The sequence below is a fragment of the Miniopterus schreibersii genome (assembly GCF_964146895.1).
Source record: "Miniopterus schreibersii genome assembly, chromosome: 14".
Taxonomy (NCBI): Eukaryota; Metazoa; Chordata; class Mammalia; order Chiroptera; family Miniopteridae; genus Miniopterus; species Miniopterus schreibersii.
Window position 1 is genome coordinate 30216538 of NC_138114.1, and position 22809 is coordinate 30239346.

Genomic DNA, 22809 nt, shown 5'->3' on the forward strand with positions numbered 1-22809 from the left:
AAGTTACAGAGCTGAATTAAAACTTGGGCCATCTGATTTCAAAGTCCAGATGTTTCATCATTATAGCACTTTTTTGGCCCATAATGACAGGATGATTTTTTCCTGTTGAACATATTTTTCCAGCAACCTTAGTCTTCTCCTTTTTAATCATATACTTTTAATTATGGAAATCTTCCCATTCATGCAGACGTATCAGTGGCATCTAGCATCATGATTCTATTATAGCACACAAACTGTTTACCAGTCTTCAACATCACACTTTCTTCCTTTGGGAAATTCGTTCGCAAATATTCCTCTTTCTGCTTCAGAAAGTGGAATCTCTGGTGTAGCCCAGAACCCTGCACCTGTGCTGCTCCAGCGCTTACCTTTCCTTTGCTGATGATAAAGAAGGTGTCCCCTCTTGCACCTTGCCTGATGATATATTCCCCATTTTCATAGTGGGTCTGAAAAACAGAAACAGCAGCAGGAAAAAAACACATTAAGGAAGAAACAATTCACCAAACAACTCAACCTCTTCCAATATCAGCTCCCCAAGGATGCATTCCTCCTCATGGAGTTTTACACAAAGCTAGAATCCATCATGGTTTAAGGATGACTAATAGTCAGTGAACATAATAACTTCAGAGAAGTCATTTCTATCATGCTCATTTTTAAAAGTATTTTGTTAATATCATTTTTTTCTGGATGATTACACTCATATCTTTAAATCTATTCATTTTAATAGTTTGATGAAAATATTTTCTCCCATCAACTGAGCATAAAATAAAACAGCAGAGCTGCTAATTAAACTGGTCATCTGTATTATTTTATTTGTTGCTCTCATTTAGCTTTAGTATTCTCATAACAATAACCTTTTTTTTTTCTGAGAAATTACTGTGGCATCGAAAGATCTTCATTTTGAAGGCATGTTGACTTTTAGTGTGGGTTTGATGGCTCCAGTTAATTTTTAAGGGACAGCTTCATGCTTTACTGTCCTTGCTTCAGCAATTTTGATTTAGCTCTGTCAAACAGAATGTCTTAATTTTATGGACTGAAGTCTGGTCCAGCATCTGTGAGCTCATAAACTACCAAATGAGGAGCTAAGTAAGACTGCAAGAAGACGATCACAGTCAGTGTGTCAGTATTCTGACCCCGACACAGTCACTAGGTTCATTCCCAGGGTTAAGATAATTCCTGAAACAGGCAAAAGTAATTTCTATAAGAAGTGGGAGGAAATGTACTGCTGGGTCAGGAGGTATAACAGGGAAATGAGAACGGTGCCATCTGCTTATCCTTCTCTGCAGCTTAGCAAGGGAGCCATATTTAGGGAAAGGAAATATGACTTTGTACACTCCTTAGGAAAGAAATGGCATGCTTTGCATGTGCCTTGGCTGTGATTTGTCTTTAACTTCAATATCATGTTTCTGAATACTTTAGTCTTTTTACTCTTAAAATTGCCTTTCATTAATACTTGACATGAAGAATAGCCATAATTTTCTTAGCATATCTAGAAATCCGGGGGTTAAATCATGGCACCAGACCCTGGACTCCCTCCTGTCCTCACAGCTCTGTTGCACATTAGCTTCTCATGAGGGTCCAGGGCATGCCAAGAGGACAGTGGGCTTCCCTCATGTTCAGACCAGCTGGCTCTTTCGTGATTTTAGTTCCTTCATCCCAGAGAGTAGAAAGTTTGACAGGAATATCCATACTCTGTTTATTAACTCATGCAAATTATCTGATCACCTTAACATCCTATGATATGGTTGTATAACTTAATACTAACAATTACCGTATCAGTTATTTTAGCAAACCTATACATGTATTCACTGTTCATATTTCCATGCTGCATAAGCTCATAAAACTCAGGGGTCCAGAGAAGAGCCTATGGAACAATGGGCAAAAGCAGTCCAAGCCTGGGAAAGATAATATTGATGGTATTATAGGGTCATAATGACTGTGCTACCCTGAAACGTTCACTTACACCTGAGGGGGAGATGATCACGCATGCTGATTCTTCAAGAGTCTCTATAATTATGTTACTCAAATGCCAGCAGTTTCACTGTTTTTTGAAGGTCACTTTGAAGCGTTACCATTTTCTTATTTCAAATTAAATAAAAACACAGAATTTACAATGGGAAGAAACCTTAGCAACTCTTAGGTTCCTTTAAAGGCTTTCATAGTTATTAGGATAAAAGCTAAACTTAACACGGCCTACAAGACTGCAGTTAGTGTGTTCAATGCCACCCTTTTCAACCTCTTATCGCTCTCCCCTGCTTTGCTGTTCAGCCCCTCTGGCCACCTTTAGGTCCGTTTCTCAACTATGCCACACTCCCTTCTCACCTCCAGGCCTAAGCACTCCCGCTGCTGCACACACACCCTCTGTGTCTTGCCTCGTTACATCCTACTTCTCTCTCAGATCTTAGCCTTCCCTGACAGGGCATATTCTCCCACCCTCAGGCCCCTCACCCTGGCTAAATTAGATCTCTCCATTATATGATTTTACAATACCACATAGCTTTAATTCATTGCCTTTTTCTGAGCTTCGAGTTATGTATTTATTCATATGATCATTTTAATGATGTTTCCCAGCAGATTTTAAGCTTTACTGAAGGCAAGGATTGTGCCTAGTTTTGGTCCCTATGATATCCTCAGTGTCTAACACAGGGCCTGGAACAGCACAGGAAGTCAAGAATCTTAACTGCATGAATGAAGCAATCCTTAATCTTTGTCTTTCTGGCATTGCCCCAGTCAGCCCATTAGAAAGCCCTCTCCCTTTAAGACATGTGCCAAGCCCAGTTGCCCATCACTATCTCCACAGTTGACTCTCTAACCCAAGCTCTATAACAGCCTGACTGCATGGATGAGACAGACATCCTGGAAACAGAATATCGGGCAGGTCTAAGCCATGTCCTGACCAGAAATGTATGGTCAGAACCCAATGACACCCTGACCGGGAAGTCACCTTTGCCTTGACAAGGATAAGTGTAAAATCCCTAGGACACAAAGTCCTGGGACTGTGTAACCTTATCTTAGAAAATTAATTTATGACTTATACCAGAATGTATCAAGCTGATAGGCTGCCCGAGAGTCAGGCTCAAGATCCTGTGCAGTGCAGTGAGCCCAGATGTAGCTTCTCCAGGGAACAAATGGGACTTTAGTCCCATGATAAAAGGAATTACTGGCCGCTTTGCATCTTCCTAGGGTCCAAGAAACTAAGAAAAGCCATCATCCCAACTGCTGTGTCCCTTGCTTAGTGTAATCCGTTAAAGACATCATAAAATCTGTTTAGTGAATTACAAGCAGTATTTTAAATGTAATAAAACAGAAAATATCAAAAGTATTAAACACAGTAAGGATAAATATAATTTATAAAAGTTGTTTGTGTGTGTGTGTGTGGTGTGTATGTGTGTGAATATCTATGTGCATACTAGGCCCCAATGTAAAATGTATCCTTCACTACATAAACACTAGTTTGAAGAAATAAGTATCTTTCTTTCTTCACAAAACTTACGACATCTTCAGAACACGGAAGTATCCTTATCTCTACACGAAATCACCTTTAGAAATTTTATCATTAATAAAAACATTAGTATTGGATGTTATTTCACTTTTGAAAGGTATGTATAATTTGAAAATACTGGCTCTTTCTTAAAAGGGTGTGTAACCTCCATTTAAGTAAGTGACACTGACTCAGTTCACCACTTTGGTCCCTCACCTGGCTTTTGGGTCCCCTCCCCTCAGCCTCCCACCCATCTGTCCTGCTGGCGGACAGAGTGCAATCATTCACGTTTGTGTTGCTATACGTCCAAGTACTCAGGGTTCTTAACAAACTAACACTTCTCATAGTGCAATAAAACTATAGGGGATTTTGGTCAACTGATACTGAATTCTGGTCCCCCCCCCCCCCCCGACTGAATTTCAAACATTTTTGAGGCCTTTTTGTCTTTGGTGGTCAGATCACACCTTTATACTTTAAGCCACTTGAACAGCTTCAGAATTTATTGTTCAAAGACAGCTGTTGACCCAGCTGTGGCTCCCTGGACCATGAATATTAGACAGAGGAGGGGAAAGCCTGAGCTGAAATTCCGTAAATGCTTGGGTTTTATGTGATGTTTAACTGAGCTCTTCGATGGCCTGATTTTCCAAGTGGATTTCCAATCTCTGTTTTCACTTTCAGAGACTTTTTTACGTGATCACATTCATATAATATAATGACTGCGAGTGACGTCAAGCAGGCACACAAAATGCCAAAAATCTTTAAAAAGATTAGTTCATTTCAGATCTATTAGTTTCACAACAGAATAAAACTGTTTATAGAGTAGACGAGCAGGCGTTCCCATTCCACATAATTACACGATAACTCACATTCAACAATTTGATCTATAAAGGCAATTAGCTTCAGCAGAACTTGAAAATTATTTGCCCTGATAGATAATAAAATGTGTTACAGGGAAGCATGCAATTTAGTGTCTCAGAGTCACCATCTGAAGCATAAATATGTTTTGAAGTTTCAAATAAAATAAATATAATACTCAAAAAAAGAAAAACAGATTAATCACAGTTTCTCATGAACTGTATAACAAATACAGATAGTCGTGAGGCAAAAGTATGTTGAACTCTCTCAATATTTTCCTTCTTTAAAATAAACATTTCACATTTCTTTTTGAGAGGACACTATTTTAGTTTAATTGAGTCACTGAGGACCAGAAGGGAGAGAAAGCAAGGAGAATTTAGATTACATGAAGGGGGAAAAGGCTCCTTATATACTGGAGGAGGCAGTTCTCGCCTCAAAGGTATTTTATTGCTGTCTAGACTGGTTGGAGAGCGGCCTTGTTCAGAGCTGAGGTTACAGAATCATTTATGATCCTGCCCCCGTTTTGATTCCGCAACATGCCGTAGCTCCACTCAGAGACGGTGCACGGGGGTGAGGCGGCGGTGCTTCTCAAGGGCATGAGACCAAGGCAGAAAGGCTGCTTCCTGAATGTGAATGAGCGTGTTTACCGAAAGTAAGAACCAAAGTGATACAAAAAATATTTAACAACTAATACTTAAAAGGCACTAACCAACCAGAAAGAATTAGGGCTGGAACAGGATCCTCAGGAGCCTCCTGGATCATGGGGAGGTTTAGGGGCCCCAGGAATGAGCTGGGCAGCAGTCAGGGTGCTCCTGGCCAAACTCTTTTCCTCACTGGTATACTACCAGCATCTCAATGTGTTAGCAACTTGTGCAAACATATGGAACAGAAGCCCCAGAAACACTTCTCCACCTTCATACCCCCCCACCAGCTTCTGTTTCACACATATTTTAAGGTTTCTGAATTCACAATGAACATCACTACTGGTAATAATAGTTGTAATGATAGAATCAAGAAAATAGAGTGACTAAAACTGCACAAAACTGGAAGACAGACTGTCTGCTAGGCCAGAGGTCCTTGATGGGAACAGCTAAGTAGCTGATGGGGTTCAGGACACGCTACCCCCAAACATGGCACCTTGGCATATTGACTATTTTAAGCAGAAAGAGTTTGAGGAAACAGCAGAAGCAGAAAGGTTACTCTGACCTTCCCCCGCCTGTGTCCACTGAAACAGTTTATAAAACCTTATGTGAGAGGTGCTTCCCTACACCCTGAGAAAAGGGCATTCTCCAGTCTCAAGACAAATGGGGCCAAGAGGAATCAGAACAAGCAGGCCTTGCTACACCTGCTACACCCCCATTTACTATGCTTACATAATACTCCTTGACCTAAGATATTTCTACACACTATCTATTTTAGCCTAGCACTAAGCCTAGCACAAAGTACTCAGGTTTAACTGTTTCTTTGGTCTGCATTTCCTAAGGAACGCTTCTGTACCGTGTAAAGCTTATATTGAATAGGTTTGCATATTTTTCTCTTGTTAATCTGTCTCCCTCAGTTTACTTTTCAGACCCAGGCAGACTCTCTAAGAGACTCAAGAAAAAAGCGAAATGAACATAGCTGAAGAGGGAACAGCATTAAAGGGGCACTTAGGGATGAAACAGGGAAAGAGTCAGAGCAAACACAGGTAACAATCAGAGATCACAGCCCTGAGGGTGATCACGGCTCTGCAGGTGCTAACCTATTTGGTCACTAGAGAGAGATGTGCTGTTATCACAATATTTTATTAGGCTGGGGATCTGAATCTGTTATACTTTGAGCCACTTTCCTTGGCTTTAAATAAAAAGACAACTTCTCACAGAAGTGTTTGCTTCCATTGTGCCTGGATATCAGGAGTGGAGAAGTCTGGGTCTCTGGATGTGAGATGTTTGCTTTACAGTCATGCATCTAAATGAGTGTGTAGGTCTACACACTCCCAAAGTACAAGGCTGGCATTTGGATCATGTGTCAGTCTCGGGCGATACTAGTTTATTATACTAAAATCTGGAGTATTAAAAATATGCTGGATATAGATATAATATCCGGTTTCTTTTCCTGCCAGGGTGAAGCCCATATCTTAACTGTGGTAAAAGTCAACAAGGCAATGACACCCTGGCCACCGGCTACCCTTAAACATTGATCAGGACCTGCCTTCCTGCCGCTACCTTCAACCTTCTGCACCCACAGGCTACATCATGGCATTTCTGCAGATATCCAGTCCTAAAAAGGAAAGCCAGGACCTTTGTCCCAACATTCAGAGGGCTCTTTACCTACTTCGTGGAGTATGTTCAACTCAGACAGTGTTGTGGGCATGGATTCACAGAGCATGGTTGCTAGGGAAACCCTGGTGGTTAACTCGCTTACATTTAAATAGGACCACAGGGGTCAAGGCTGCCTTCCAGAAAGTTTATTTGTCAATTTCCAGCAATGGACAAAAAGGGGTTTCAGTTGAAATTTCACTAATTCTCCTGACCACAATGTAATTTAATATTTTATAACTATAAAGACTCACTTTTACACTCTGATGCTAACTCACATCATAAAAAATAATAGCTACTATTAATTTGAGGTCTACTACATGCTAGACAATGTGCTAAGGATATCTCAATTAATACAATGACTCACTGAAGTCTTATTATCTCCATTTTACTAGAACAAAATGGAAGCTTGGACAGGGTGAGTGGTTTCCAAGATCACCAAACAATTAAGCTTTAGAAGCAGGGTTTGAATCCAATTTTGCCTGTGAAGCCTATGCTCACAGCTTGACTTCCTCCTACTCCAAAGGAAGAAAAGAACATGTTGGTAGTAATAATCCCAGGAAAGCTACTCAGACACAAAGAGTTCAAAGTCTTCAATTTTATTGCCAAGTAGACATTGATTTTATCATTAGACATTGATTCCTAAAACACTGCTGTAATCCTACCATTTCATGGCTCAGAACTTAAGTAGCTCAACCTTCTCCGTGGCATAACATTCAAGCTCCTTGCTGTGGACTATAAGACCCTCTGGGATCTGACACTGGTTTAAATACCCCCCTCCCTCTACGCTCCAGCCACTCCAGGGCCTTAGCTCTCTCCCTTCTCACTTGTACACTTTGCATCTGCGATCCCCTCAGCCTGGAATGTCCTTTCTCTACCATCTCTACATAAAACTCCAGTTGTCTAATAAGCTCTCCCTTGACTCTCTAAATAGAGGGGCCTTCTTTACCATAGAACACCTTTGTCCCCCAGTTGCAGCCTAGCCTTTCCACCTTTTGCTCTCAGTCATTGTTTACATGTCTATCTTATACTCAAAGCAGAACAGACCCACAGATTTTTAGCTTCTATCCCCAGCTACAGCCACCTTCTGCTAAATGCCTTCTGCTAAAGAAGGGGCTCAACAAAAATGTATTAAATTGCATTAACTTGAATCTGTAATATTGTGTACTAATTTTAAAACACAAATAACCCTGCAAGAGTAATACTTTCAGTTTTGCAAAATAGTTAATATATTAGTATTACTAACACATTATAACTTACAAAGAACTTTTATATATATTAACCTGGACTATTACAAGAAGTTCTTTGGATACTTAATAAAAACATCATTAGTATCTCCATTTTTCAGATGAGAGATCAAAACTAAAAATAATCATATAGCTATCTCTAACAGCTGCAGAATAATGATGTAGCTGCCACAATGCTAAGCACATACCTCAATTATTTTATTTCTCAAAAGCTTTAGATGGGATACCGAGGTATTTCTTACAGGTTCTTAGGAGTTTACAAGCATCCAAAACTGGAAACTAGTTATTTCCAAGCCTATGTCTTTAGAGGAAAAATTCATAGGCAATAGCTTTGAAATAAATGTCCTCAAAAGAAACTTGTTGTTTTTATATAAATATTATTATATTTTCCTATAAATATTATTCTGTTTCCCTACTTGGTTCCATGTGGATCAATGATGTTGAAGGGAATAGGCACATTTTTGTTGAAGATTAAATTAGTCTGACTTAGTAATTATCACCTTATAGGCTATAGTCAGATATTCCTCTTGTGGCAAATGCATGTAGAAAATGAAATGGAGACTATAGCATAATATATAATATATGATTTACCTAGCATCATTACATAATCATGTATTTGTCCCAAATAAGCAAAATTTCCATCTAATTCCTTTTCCTATTTTAACTAATTTGGTTAAAAAGCATTTATACTGTACTATCCACTTTACCTTTAAACAACATGTGGGACATATTTACCTATTGTAACTGACCTGGGTTCACCATTACTCATATCTATTATTGTCCTAAGCATAGCCCGGCCATGCCCTGTGTGGTAGCTGAGGCATGCAGGCCAGATGGTTTTAAATGGTCACCTCCTACTCCCATGGCTGACCTTTTTTTTAGTTCTCTTGTTTCTTTCCTTGCAGCCAAATTGTTAGATCTGATTTCTCTCAACCTTAAGTATTAGGTTACTAGCACTATCCCAATATGCCATGCCCCAAATTAGTTCCATTTTAATAAGGAATCACATAAATGGGTTAGGTACCATACTAGGAAATGGACATACACAGATGATTAAAACATGCCTTTTGTGAGTTTGCAGTCCAGACTGGGAGTAAAGAAGAGAATTCAGTTAGAAAGACTTGGAGCCAGACATACATATAGCTTCTCAAGGATTTTTTGAATACATGAATATTTTCTTAAAAATGAATGTGATTCAGTAGATGGTGAGAGGATATAGCTGGAAGAGTAGGTTTAACTTGGAATAATTTCTTGCAGGAGAGATGCCTGAGGATACGCACTGTCCACGTGTCCAGGAGGGAATCAGATATCCTTCTAATCATCTACGGGATGGGAAACCACAAGAGAGCCTTACAGCTTCCAAACTAAGCTGCTCATTACTATCACCAAGCAGGTTTTAAGAGTCCCGATGCCTCTAGTAAAAATATTAAATTAGATCCCCTACTGCTGTGTCCCAGTAATTGTTAGTTTTCCAAGAGATTCCAGAGTTCAGCCATGACCAAGAACTTCTACACTCAAGCACCGGGCTCATGCATGAGACTAATGAAGGGGTTTCTTTCCAGTAAAGTATGTGGACTGTGACATTTTGGACTGGACTTGACTTTGCCTGGTTATTTTGACACAGGCGACAGCGCCTCTTGAGGGCCAAGCTCAACTGTTGCTTCCTCCAAGAAACCTTTTCTAAGGGGTATTAGACAGAAGCTATTCCATTTCTCTCTAATAGCACTTTTGTGTTCATTGACTTGGTGGAAAGAAAGTTTATAGGTTGAAGCGAGAAGTCACACTAGATGAAACCAAATTATTGGAAGGAAACCCATTTACAAACATTAAATGCAAGGTGAAAAGGAGACCCAGTACGCTGGTGCCAATGCACGGAGTGACTCTTTATGGTGGGATGTTGATGGGACAAGCTTTCTGATTTCACTATGAAGAACGGAACACAATAGGCAAGGATATAGACTTTCAGCTTGCATATTAGTAGTCCAGTAAACAACTAGAAACAACCGTGGGTCACAGGACAACAGTTTTTTGACAAGCTTCATAAATATTCTATTCTTAATGTCATTCACAATTCAGAGGATTCAGGAAGGTTTTGAGTCATGGCCCTTGCAAACAGCAAGGGTGCTGTATACAGTACCATTTTTTTTTTTTTTAATTTGGAAATCTAAACCTGTTTAGAGAGCTTTAAGACAAGAGAGATTAAGTATGGAAGTTTTTTCAAATATTTAGGGACATATTTTAACACTACTGTTCATTTTTAAGAATCACTTACCAAACATAGAAAAGTTAAATTGCGCTAAAATTCCAGAATTGTGGATAGTGAGGTAGGCTTAGATGTAGTTAAAGGAAACTGTTCTTAGCACTTAAAATATCAAAACCAATTCTAAGCATGCACTTAAAACTTTGCTAAAGCAAATGTACTTTAGGACAAAAATAAACTGAACTTCAGAGCAGTACACCTGGGATCTATTTAACACAGGCATGAGATTAAAAGTGGCCCAAAGTAAACCTTAGGCACAAGTTACACAGAACAAAGAAGTATAACCTTTTCCTTGCCCCTAGAAGTAATGCTTAAGGGGCTGCATGGAAGTGGAGATAACAAATGAGTATTTTTCAAAATTGTGCATCTCCAGAGGAAAAAGACCAAGGAAAAGAGACTTCAAGAAAGGTAATTGACTGGTTTAATTTTGCACATAGTATGCAAGAGAGGCACACACACAAATCTTGTTGGAAATTAAAGGTAGTCAGGCCTATAGGGTTCTTTTCTCAATACGTGTACAGTGAACATAATGGAATGTGCAGACAGGAGCTGTGCATATGTGAAGATTAGGAAAGCAAAAAGCATATAGTTGTCTAGGTATAATAGCATGAAAATTTCACCATAGTCTGTTTGACCTGGGAACTCTGTAGATAATCTTCCATTGCTATGCCTGGAATCCTCCAGAAGAAACTTCAAATCATGTGACTACTTTTACCCATGATAAAATATAACAATGTAACAGACTTGGCTGTAAAGAGGTTTTAATTCAGCCAAACCATGCTTTATTTTTTGATTTATGTCAAACTAGTTTAATAAAACAGCTTAATGGTCAAGTTTTGCAAAGCAGGAGGTCACCGTCACAGACTTTCAGTGCAAAGATGGACGGCATTAATGCCTTCTCCTCACCCCATTCCCTCAATTGTTTATATTGCCTACTTGAAAAAAAGGTGGAAAGTAGATGCAATTTTCTGGATTGTTTAGAAAAGTTGTTTACATCCTGTGTTGTGAATTAGAAATCAATGGTGGTGTTTATAAAAATATATACCCCAAGCCATATCTTGAGAGTTTCAGATCAGTAACAGCATCTACTATCTTATATGTTCATTTACTAGAGTGCAAGTCCTTTGCTACACAAGATTTGTGACAATTCATTAAAAAAGAAAACACACAAATACATCACATCACGTTCCTCTGAACTGAGTTTTGTGAAACCATTTCTTTGGGTCTTTGTGGTTGCAGTCACTATCATCCATCAGCTGTGCACCCAGATTAGGCAAAGGGTACACTTGACCAATTATCTAGTGACCTAAAGGTAAGCAGACAGCCCACTGGAAACTGAGGATCTCACAACTGCTTTCTTCCTCAAGTGCAGTTCCGTGGAGTGAGCTACAGATTCAATGTCTTTTCTTACTCACCTAACCTCACCTGGGAGACACAATTTCACAACATCTCCTTCGATTAAAATAATTCATATACCATAAAAACTCACCCTTTTAAAGTGTACAATTCAGTGGTTTTTAGGATATTCACAGAGTTGTACAACCATCACCACTATCTAATTCTAGAATATCTTCATCACCCCAAACAGAAACTCCATACCCACTGGCAGTCATTCCCTATCCCACCTTCTCCTAGTCTTCGGCAACCAGTGATGTACTTTCTGTCTCTATAGATTCGCTTAACCTGGACATTCCATACCAATGGAATCATCCAGAATACGTCCTTTTGTGCTTGGCTTCTTTCACTTAGCGTGTATTCAAGGTATATCCATATTTTATATCAGATGGACAAAAGGGTATGGATAGGGTCATTTTGTGTAATACCTCCTGCCTTCGGCAACTAATCATTAAAGAAATGGACTGATATCTATTTTGTTTTATTTAATCTAATCTGCCCCCAATTATCAGATTTTATCATCTACTTTATATTTCTTTTTCCATTGGGACACTATCCCTCACACATTCCCGGTAACATATTTTAAGAAACCAAAAACTATACTTTTTTATAGTTTGAATGGAAGCCTAAAAGGTTGGTAAGGAAAAAATATTCTACCTCTTACCTCCCCAAATCCCTGCATCTTTACAGTAATAATTATCAACTTTTTCTGCTGTTTATTCTGTAATACATTTCTATATTCCTAAACAACATGTTTTTGCTGTAATTTCTGAATTCTTATTTTATATATGTATTACTTGTGGACTCTGTATTATGCCCTGTCACCAACACAAATGCTCTCCTTTTCTCCCATCTTCTGCCAACATTTTAAATTCATATTCACAACCACATGGTATGTCATGAGAATAAAATAACTGAATTTATCTAAAGCATTTAGAACAGCACCTGACCCATAAGAGTTACTTATTACTATTGTTTTAAAAATTATTATCATTAATTGTACCTGCCCATTTCACTATCTAGGGTTTAATTGATGTTCAATAGTGCTTTTCAAAGGGCAAGGAAATCCCTAAAAAAAGGACATTGTAAACACAAAACAAAAATGATAGCTAAGCACATGCCAGGTGATGGGGGGGAAATGTAAAGCCAAATAACAATAACATATACCTGAACTAGGCAAGTATGTGGAATTTCATAAAATGGTGAGAACAGTAAGGAGTTACTGAGAGAGGTGACCAGAAACGGAGGCAATGCTCAAAATCCATTCTATCAATCATCTCAGCATTAATACAAGAAGCAAAACTGGGCATTCAAACAAGAAGTCCCAGGTTATTCTTTTTTAAGAGAACTGCTTCTAGGAGAAGCAAAGGAGCACTTGAAAAGGATGAGTTTGGTGATATAAACAAAGTATATGTGGGAGAAGGGGAATAAAGGGGGGATTGTCTTAGCCTCAGGGCCCCAGATAGGGGGGTGGAAAGAAGAGGAAAGAAGATTATTTCACCGTTGGAGACTAACAGGAGCAACTTTCTGTGGAATTAGCCATGCATGCTATTCCAGTCCTCCTCTTGATCACGGACAGTCATTTTTTAGTACAACCGTTACAGAGAACAATAAAAGCACATGTAGATGTCTGGCAAAACACCCACAGTCTCGTTAACACCAGCTGATCTATCCAGCTCAGAGCCATGTAGCATGAAAAATGCATTCTAAAAATAAGGCCTGGATTTCTCCCTAAAGGCACAAACTTAAAGGAAAAAGCTCTCTGTGAAATTTTACTTCAGGCTATTTGGCAAACTCAAGCAGACCCAGATCTATCCACCAACACTTAATGAACACAAACTAATCAGATCGTCCCATTTTGCTCTGGGCGGCCAGCATTCTAAAACTAAGTTCTGGCTCCTACTTGCTGTACATGACATCGCTAAAAGAACTGAGAACTGTCCAACACGACTGACCAGATTTTCATGTTTGAACCATATATATGGGGGATGTGTAACATTTGGGTTAATAAATACTCACAGAAGGGACTGACCAAAGAACAAAGATTGGCAGTCTCTAGGAGTCAGAGAAGCTAGTTTCAGCACCATGTTCCCTGAGTTTGGCTTTGTGGAGCACTCATTATGGCTGTGATTTGAGTGCTCTATAGTTATCCCCTAAAACCAGGCTAAGAACATTGGTTATAAGTCAGTGGGTAATGGGGAGCAGTCTTCAACACAAAGAATGGGAATTACACCATTCTTTACACTAGTAGTTTAAGTCAAGGACAGAGGTGGGGATGGGAAGGCCATGGGCTTGTCTAGATTACCTGAGGTCCCCATCTGCTATATGACCTGCTATATATAGTCAATAATATTGTAATAACTCTGCATGGTGCCAGGTGGGTATTTGAAATATCAGAGGGACCACTTTGTAAATTATATGATTGTCTAACCACTATGCTGTACCCCTGAAACTAATACAGAATAATATCAAATGTAAACTGTAACTGAAAAATAAAATTTAAAAAATAATATGTGCTGAATGAATGTATATATGTGAAAGACACGACTGCTGAGGAGGCAAGAAAAAGGCAGAAAGGTTCAGGCAAGACTGAAAATGTCTTTACTACCACTGTTCTCACAGCATAGCTGACCTAAGTTGTTTCCTTCGTGACCTGCTCAACCATATTTCTATCTTACCTTCACAGCTGAGCACCTGGATTTACAAAGGAAAAGAGTTTTAAAAAGGTTGGACTAAAAACGACACACATTCACAGTAAATGAATCACAAAACCTTAGCGAGCTGGACCACAGGTCAATTAGGAAACCGTGATGGATTATAATTGAGGAAACTCGATTCCAGGCAGGTTAAGTGACTTCTTCGGAGCCATCGGTTAATTAGTGACACAGCCAAGACCCTGTCTCCTAGAAGTGTGACAGTCCTTCACTCACTACACCTCGAGGCTGGGCCATAAAAGGAAGAGAACACCAAGAGGGCACCGAGAAGGGAGGCTGGGACCACACCAGGGAGCAATCTCAGGCGGGAAACACGGAGATGCCGAGTGAGGGTAAATGAAATAAGACTCACGAACAAATAATCACTATTTCTTAAAACCACAATCCCACGCTATACTGACTTTCACAACTAAAAAGCCTATTATGTTTATACTTGTACTGCTGTTTAATATTTCTTTAGCTGCACTGTGTGGAAGGGGGGAAACAACTTTGTCAGCACACTGCAAAACGCTTCCAAGTATAATATCTATGTCAACAGAGCAAAAAAATGCAAGAAAAAACACCAAAAAGCTCTTCCACATAGGGCATATAGTGAATAATACTGTAATAACTATGTATGGTGCCAGGTGGGTACTGGAAATATTGGGGGAATCGCTCATATATTATAAAATTGCCTAACCATTGCCCTGTACACCTGAAACTAATATAAAGCAATACAGAATGTTAACTATAATTTAAAAAGAAAAAAAACTTGTTGCTAATAATCTTACATATTATTTTTAATATTTAAGTGAGAAAAACAGGGTGTTGATATTTAGATCTTGCCACATTATAAATCCACCTCCCGTGCCCTCTCCGGCCATTTGTCCACCCTCGCTCCGCCTGCGGCATCTGTGCCCCGTCACAAGCACGTTGTGTAGGCTGGCGGTGGGTGTAACGCGCAGCCAGTGAGAGGAAACCCCCGGTCAAGGATTGGGACCAGCAACCCGGGAATGCACTCTGTCCTCAACCGGAGCCATCGTAAGGCTTAGTCAGCCTTCACAATGGCGCGTTATGTCGTTGTCTCTGCTAAATAAGTCATTTAAGGTTGTAAGTTTTTTTAAAAATTGATTTTAGAGAGGGAGAGAGACAGAGAGAAACATCATGTGAGAGACACATCAGGCAACTAACTGCCTCCCGTCGGTGCCCCACCCAGGTATCCAGCCTGCACCCCGGGCATGTGCCCTTCCTGGGAATCAAACCTTCAGTCTTCCAGTCGATGCTCCAGCCAACTGAGCCACCCGGCCAGGGCCATAATGCTGTTTTAACTGAGTGAGTTTATGTCAGTATTTCTTTAAAAACGGAGGAAAGGAAGGAAAGAAAGCCAAACGGGAGAAAAGGAGGTACAGTGTATCACATAAAACAACCATCACGTAAAAATAATAATGATTTAAAAACACTACCTTGAGTGGAAGCAAAAATTATTGCATCAAATTGTGTAGAGAGTGTATAGAGCTTGAGAAGTGAATTCAAAAGCAAAGACAGATTTGAATTTTCCCAAACCTGAAATGTGCCTAGTGATTAATAGGTTTTGCAAAGAACTTGTTACTGTGATCTGTTTAAAAGGGTAGTATTAAAAATGTAAGTCTGAAGTTTTTTTCCCAATTAGTCAGATAATAATAGGTTTATAATCCCTTCCATTAAAACCAGTCTTGAAATAATTGACCACAGATTTAGAAAAAATAATATTCTTTGAGAGCTCTTGTGAAAAGACAGGAGGTGGGTTTATGGATCTCACTAATAGTTATTAGTTTAACTTCTTTCCTTTCCACTGATCATGTTAGATTCTTGTCTCATGGTAGAGATTATTTTTCTTTTCTTCTTCTTGTTTAAATACATTGTTGCATATTTACCTTTGTTGCTCAGAGGTTTTTAAAAGTCTACTATTAAGGTAGAGAGTACTGTATTAAAACACCATTGACCAGAGTATTTTGAAAAATAAGTGAGGAAATAAGTGAGGAAATAACTTCATCCATAAATTCTTAAAAGGAGGCAAAAGTTTTGATTAAGAATGTCGATTTCATTTTCTGAGTTGCTCAATTTCCAATTCTCCTGGTGACTCTAAATCTGTTACATCACTAGGGTTATTGATTTTTTGGTTGTAAAGGATTTCTGTACATCTAAATGATCAGTAGCTGAATTTAATGTGATCCTCTGGACATGATGATATTTCCTTAAACGATCTGCCCTTGGTAAATAAATGTGTGAGAGTATGTCTGTATGTATACATGTGTATATGCATAGTCAAAAGCAAGAAGAAAAGAAAATACTATGGCATTGTTGAATGAAAAGGAAGAGGGAGGAAAAAAGAAAAAGATAGAAATTGCTGAGTTATGACCAGTGCAATCCTTCAGAGAATCCTAATGCCGAATCAATTCTGTGTTACCCAGGAGCTCTCTAATAACAAAGTATGCAGCATGCTTTTCTTCAATAAAATATAGGCCAGGATCGTATAAGTGCCAGTCTTTATTTCCCACCTTCTGTGTTCAAAGTCCTCTTGAATAGCTCAAGGAGAATGTTCACGCAGAGATGGAAATATACAATAAGTGCAATTACTGACTTGTAGTATTAAAATACTTAAAAAAAAATTTTATAGAAAAATTTCTGTTATCGTTTGAAATTACGTGTATATGCTAAGACTATCTCATTTATTTTTTATGTCCCCAGTGTTTATAGTCTACCAAACATAACACATTTTCCTTTTTGATGGCACTTGTCCTCTCCTGCCTTTTTAAGGCCTATCATAAAATAGTACAGCTAAACATGTCGCATATGCATCATCCTGAGCTCTGCCATTTTATTATCTCACATAAATGCAGAACTACACTTTACCTGCAATTTTATTTGGGGGAAAAAAAAATAATGGCAAGGGAATGAATAATTTTATGGAACCACAATAAAAGACCACAAGACAAAAATGCATTTAAAGAGTTAGTATATTTCCTAAGATACCAAAAAGCCAAATTGAAATATATTACTTCAGGAATATAAACTGGAAAATGTATCCTGCTGTGGAACGTGTGATGCTACATTTAACCTAATTTCATTATCCTCTAGTCTTGCTATTATTTGTGTTTACATTTGTCTAAAAATGTTGACCATAGCCCTGGCTGGTGTTGCCTGATGGTTACAGCGTCCACCCACACACTGAAGGGTAGAGGGCTGGATTCCCAGTCAAGGGCATGTAACTGTTGCAGGTTTAATCCCTGGCCCAGTTCAAAGTGTTTCTCTCACATCAGTGTTTTTCTCTCTCTCTCTCCCCCCCCTTCCTCCTCCCTCCCTTCCATTCTCTCTAAAAAGGTCAATGGAAAAAATAACCTCAGGAGAGGATTAACAAAAATAAATAATAAATAGAATGTTGAATATATAGTAGAAAAAGAAAATTAAACTTTTGATTTCTTGAGTCCTTAAAATGCATGAAGATACTCAAATTATACTGGATTCTGGAAAAATACAACTATATATGAATTTTCATGAATTTACTTCTTTAAATTGTCCAAGGTCCTCTGAAAAGAATGGAACTAAAGTAGATACACATAGAATCCTGCATATAGTATACATATAGTATTCTAAAGAAAAGAATTACATATAATGGTTCTTGAAGTTTTGAAAAGAAAGGCCTTAAAGTTCAGTATATGTATTTCAAAACAAAATATTGATTCATTTCTCAGATAGATGCAGATGTAGAATTAGATATTAGTGAAACAGATTTATCTGAAACTAATAATGAAAATATATTTTAAATTTAATCAGATTTCATGTGTGTTCTGCTCTGGTTGCAATTCTAACCCTAACACATCTCTGAAGCTGGCAGGGTTCCCTTTATGAGTGCTCATCTTTGCCAAGTTCATCCCCTAAAAACCCATTACATGGGTCATTTTCCTCATAGTAAGTCATTTAACAGATGGCATCCTTTCCAGGCAAGTCCTGCTGACACAAATTAGAGTTCTGTCCTGGACAATGCAATGCCTTCAAACCGGAATTTGGAAGTAGAAACAAAGGAGGAAAGTGTGGAAAGCTGCACTCATAATTGAGATCTAGCTTGGAGCAAAGTATAAATGCAGTAACTTTTGGTTTTTTAATCCTACTTATAACTTAGCCCAGCATCTGCTGCTTCTGGTTATAGGCTAGATATATTTCTGATTTAAAGTTTTAGAGAAACTGCCCTCCACCCCCAAAGGAAAAAAAAACTGGAAAAGGAAGGGTGACTCACAAAACCAATAAAAAACAGTTTAAAGTTAGTGTGAAGATTCAGAGTTACTACCCTTTACAGACAAAAAGCAGCAGAAATGCCCTTAGGCTTCTGCTTATAGCTCTGGGGTTTCCAGCCACCATAGGTGATGAAAAGGGTGAAACATCCCTCTCAGAAGTGCCAGAGGAAAAAGGACTTTGACACTAAAGGGAGATGTCAGTAATTTAAAGGGAAGTTAAAGTCAAGGATTTTAATGTGCGTTAAATGCTTTCCCTGGTAAGCAGAATAAAAGTATCTTCCATAAAACACAAAATACTTCTTTATTTTATTATTAAATTATACAAGAATTATAGGAAAAATAAACAGTTTACCCTATTTACTTTTTAAAAAATTTTTAAATAAATAATATGTTAGACTTATGTTTCCAGCAGTGTATGCGATAGATACCCTGAAGAACCAGGCTGTTAAAAACAACAAAGTACACAAAATAAAATATTTAAAAAGATATTTCTAAATGTATGATGAGCTGGCAAGGAACAAAATGATTCTCTAAGGCCAAAAAAAGTGAAAACAGTAGAGAAGTAAACAAACATTCAGACTGTTTCAGCCTAGGGACATATGTTGAACCCTAGTGTCCATAAAGTTCTATTTTGATGGCTGAATAGAGCTTCCTTGTGAAACAGAGACCACAAAAGTGCCACAATTTCAGTGTCATGTATAGTGTAAGCACTACTGAGAGGTTATTTTATAGCCTCAAATGCTTAGATGAGGCAGAGTTCATGAATGTCATTCACCATATTAACCAATTAAAGGAGGAAAAAATATTCTAAAAAAAGCAAATCAAGAGTCCAATACATTCATCATCCTTTTGTGACTAAAAATACATATTCTTGCCCAGCTGGCGTGGCTCAGCCGTTGAGCATGGACCTAGGATCCAGGAGATCAGGGTTTGATTCAAGGTCAGGTCAGGGCACATTCCAGGGTTGTGGGCTCGATCCCCAGTAGGGGGCGTGCAGGAGGCAGGCAATAAATAACTCTCTCATCATTGATGTTTCTCTCTCTCTCCCTTTCCCTTCCTCTCTCTGAAATCAATAAAGACATGTTTAAAAACAAAAACATATTTTTGGCAAATGTGGAATGCAAAAAGACCCCCCCTTATCTGATAGAGTATCTACTAAAAAACCTAGAGAAAATATATTCTTAGGGAGAAACATTGAAAGCTTTCTCTTTGAGAGTAAAAAAGAGACTAAGACGCCCATTATTAACACCTCTAGTCAACATTATAATGCAAGTCCTGGTGTGCAGAGTAAAACAGCAAAGGAAGGAGAGGGAGGAAGATAGGGAGGGATAAAAACCATCATTCACAGGTGATATGATTGGGTATAGAGAAAAAACCCAAAAAAGGAACTGAATACCAGCAAAATAGAGAGACATCAAGTGAATTAGAAAAAATCAACTGTCTCTATATATTATAGCACAACTGGAAATTAGAAATTATGCTAGGAATAAATTAAACAAAAGATTTTTAGAACCTCTAAGAAAATAATAAAACAATCAAGACCTAAACAAAGAGAGAGAGATGACATACTTAGGAACTCAAAGCCTCAATATTGTAAAGATGTCAACTCTACCCAAATTGTTCTATAGTTTTATAATAAGTACAAACAAAATCTCGTTAGGTTTTTTTTGGAGGGGCGGGGGGCTCAAGCTGATTTTGAAATAATATGGAAGGTCGAGATATAATGATTAACTAAGAAACCCCTGAAGAACATGGCATGGTACTTATTGTAACAGGTATCAGAAATTATTATAGAGCTGTAATTACCAAGAGAGCATGATATTGGCAAGATACAGACTAAGAGCCCAAGTGAAACAGAACAGAATTCATTAAATGCATATGTCTATATGTATTATATATATATTGGCATATATAGTTGACTTATGACAGTGGTGACGTTGCAGATTAGTGGGTGGAAGAGAGACTTTATAATAAATAATGCTGGAACCAATGGATACAACATACGAAAAAAATGAGACTGGACCCTTACCCTGCACCAGACCCCCAAATCAATTATAATACTTCTAGAAGACAAAGGAAGAAACATATATAAGGATAATACAAATGTAAATCTATAAATAACATATGGAATGATTTTATGTATTTTAAAGTTACATAAATATTTTGTTATTTTTTTTATTTGCAAGTGGCTTTTTCAACTATGTTTTTGAAATTTATTAATATACATAGACCTTATTCATTTACTTTACTTGCTGTCTCTTTAAGGTTTATCTTCCCTTTTGTCTACAAAAATCCTTCCAATTTTTAATGGTACATAGTAGATAATGCAAAATGTCTTTATGTGTATTGTGTAAGAATTTCTCTTAAATTGAAATTGTTTTCTTTGTATGCGTATCTTCAAACTTACTATATTATGCCAATTCACTTAAAATTGGGTGATATCAAAATTTATAATCTCATCAGAAAGGTGTGGTTTCCCTTTCTCCAAGTCTTTAGCAATAATTATCAAACTTTAAAAATTTTTCCAACAATGATAGGTATGAAGTGATAGCTCTATTTTTTTCTATATTTATTGGCCATTCAACTTGCTCTTTTGTTAACTATGATTTCATATCCTTTATTTCCCTATTGAGTTTCCTGCCTTTTACTTATTGACTTTTAAAGTTCTTTATACATTCTGGATAGCCTAGTAAATATCTTTTCCCTATCTGAAGCTTTTGTCATGCAAACTATTTTAATATAAATGTACTAAAAATCTATCTAATCTTTTCTTTCATGTTTCTATATGCACTCAACATATATTATCTCAATAAGCTTCACATCGGCAGTGCACATTGGGTACCATTATCTCCATTTTACAGAAAAGGAACTGAGCTAAAAGGTTATGTAGTTCCCTGTCACATACTGTTGGAGCCTGCATTCAAGCCCAGATTCACAGGATTCTAAAATTCATGCTCTTTTAATTCCCTCTACCCCTCAATCTCTCTCCTTTATAGAGGCGGTGTGTCCAAGTGATGGTAACAATATGGTAGGGGAGAAAAGACAGGAATACACATACACATACACCAACATAATTTAAAAGTATGCATTATCATATGATCAAGTATCAATATGAATGGTAAAAAAAAAAAAAAAAGAAAAAAATAGTTAATGATACATCAATTCAGGGAAAAAGGAAATTTTGTCAGGTTATCTCATACATCAAAATTTGTCTACTGAGAAATTCTTAGACAATGAATAATACCTATAATTTTATCATCTATTATTATCATTAAGTGAAAGTAATTGAGATGCTTAACAGTTTCATGATAAAGTCAACGTAACTACATGATCTTGTGTGATATGGCCCTGTCTAGGACTCATTCACCCTAAAACAGGCATCTTACCAAGCACCTACCATGTACAGTTCATTAACCATAATATTTTGTCCCAAATGGTTTCAGTGGTCTCAAAGTTATGCAGTTTGCTGTCAGTACAAGACAGAGTAAAAAGTACATCGGCTTTGGAGCCAACAGAAATGGCTTTGAATCAAAGCTCTCTGTGATCATAAGCAAGTGATTTAACCTCTCTGAATCTAGTGTCTATAAATATTAAGTGGAGACGATAGCAACTGCCTTGCAGGGTTACTAAGGATTTAAAGAGGGACACATGTAAAGTACCCAATGTGCATATTAAAGGCTCATAAAAAGTGATGGTGAGAGTGACTGGGATGGTAGACCTGTCAGGTTTCCTTTCACTCAGTGTGGTAGACGGTTTACTACCTTTCTTTGTCAAGGTGATAGAACTAATGCCTTTTGTTCAAGTTCATGGAGCACATCTCAGTGCTCCATATGTCAAATAGTATTTCTTCCCTAGATTAAAAAAGCTCAGCAGGCATGCAGTCAATGCATGAAGAAAATGGCTGTGAAAGGGCACATAGTCCCGGGGAGAAAACAATACTGCAAGGAGTGAAAGCCCCAGGAACCTGGGGATTAAGCCTTCTCAGGGACCTCTCAGGCTTTCTCAGTCAGAAAATCTATGCTTTCACACCTGGGATGACAGCGGAGTTTGGGAATTGACTAGTTCAACAGCTGAAACATGGCCAACGAGAAAGCACTATTTTTTGTGAGAAAATGCCCCCAAATGCTCGTGGATGGGCAGCAATAATAGGACCTGCTTGGGAGGTCTTCAGAGATGCATATGGCCTCTTTTAGGTACAAGGGACGCCTTTTGTTTAACCTAAAAGAGAACATCCTTTATGCAGGACAGAGGGCCAAGTGGAGAAATGGACGACTGTGGTTTTCTCTGAGGTGCTGTCTGCAGGACATGGAGGG

The 22809-nt window shown here is 38.1% G+C and overlaps 1 protein-coding gene across 3 annotated transcripts in view; it reads right to left on the reverse strand.

Moving 5' to 3' along the window:
• Positions 1-22809, reverse strand: part of PRKG1 (protein kinase cGMP-dependent 1) — a 953315-nt gene that overhangs the window by 164414 nt on the left and 766092 nt on the right. For all 3 annotated transcript variants that reach the window (XM_081157647.1, XM_081157645.1, XM_081157646.1), the window contains exon 6: positions 366-443. In XM_081157647.1, coding sequence (XP_081013773.1) covers positions 366-443 — 78 coding nt within the window. The remainder of the gene's footprint in view (positions 1-365; positions 444-22809) is intronic.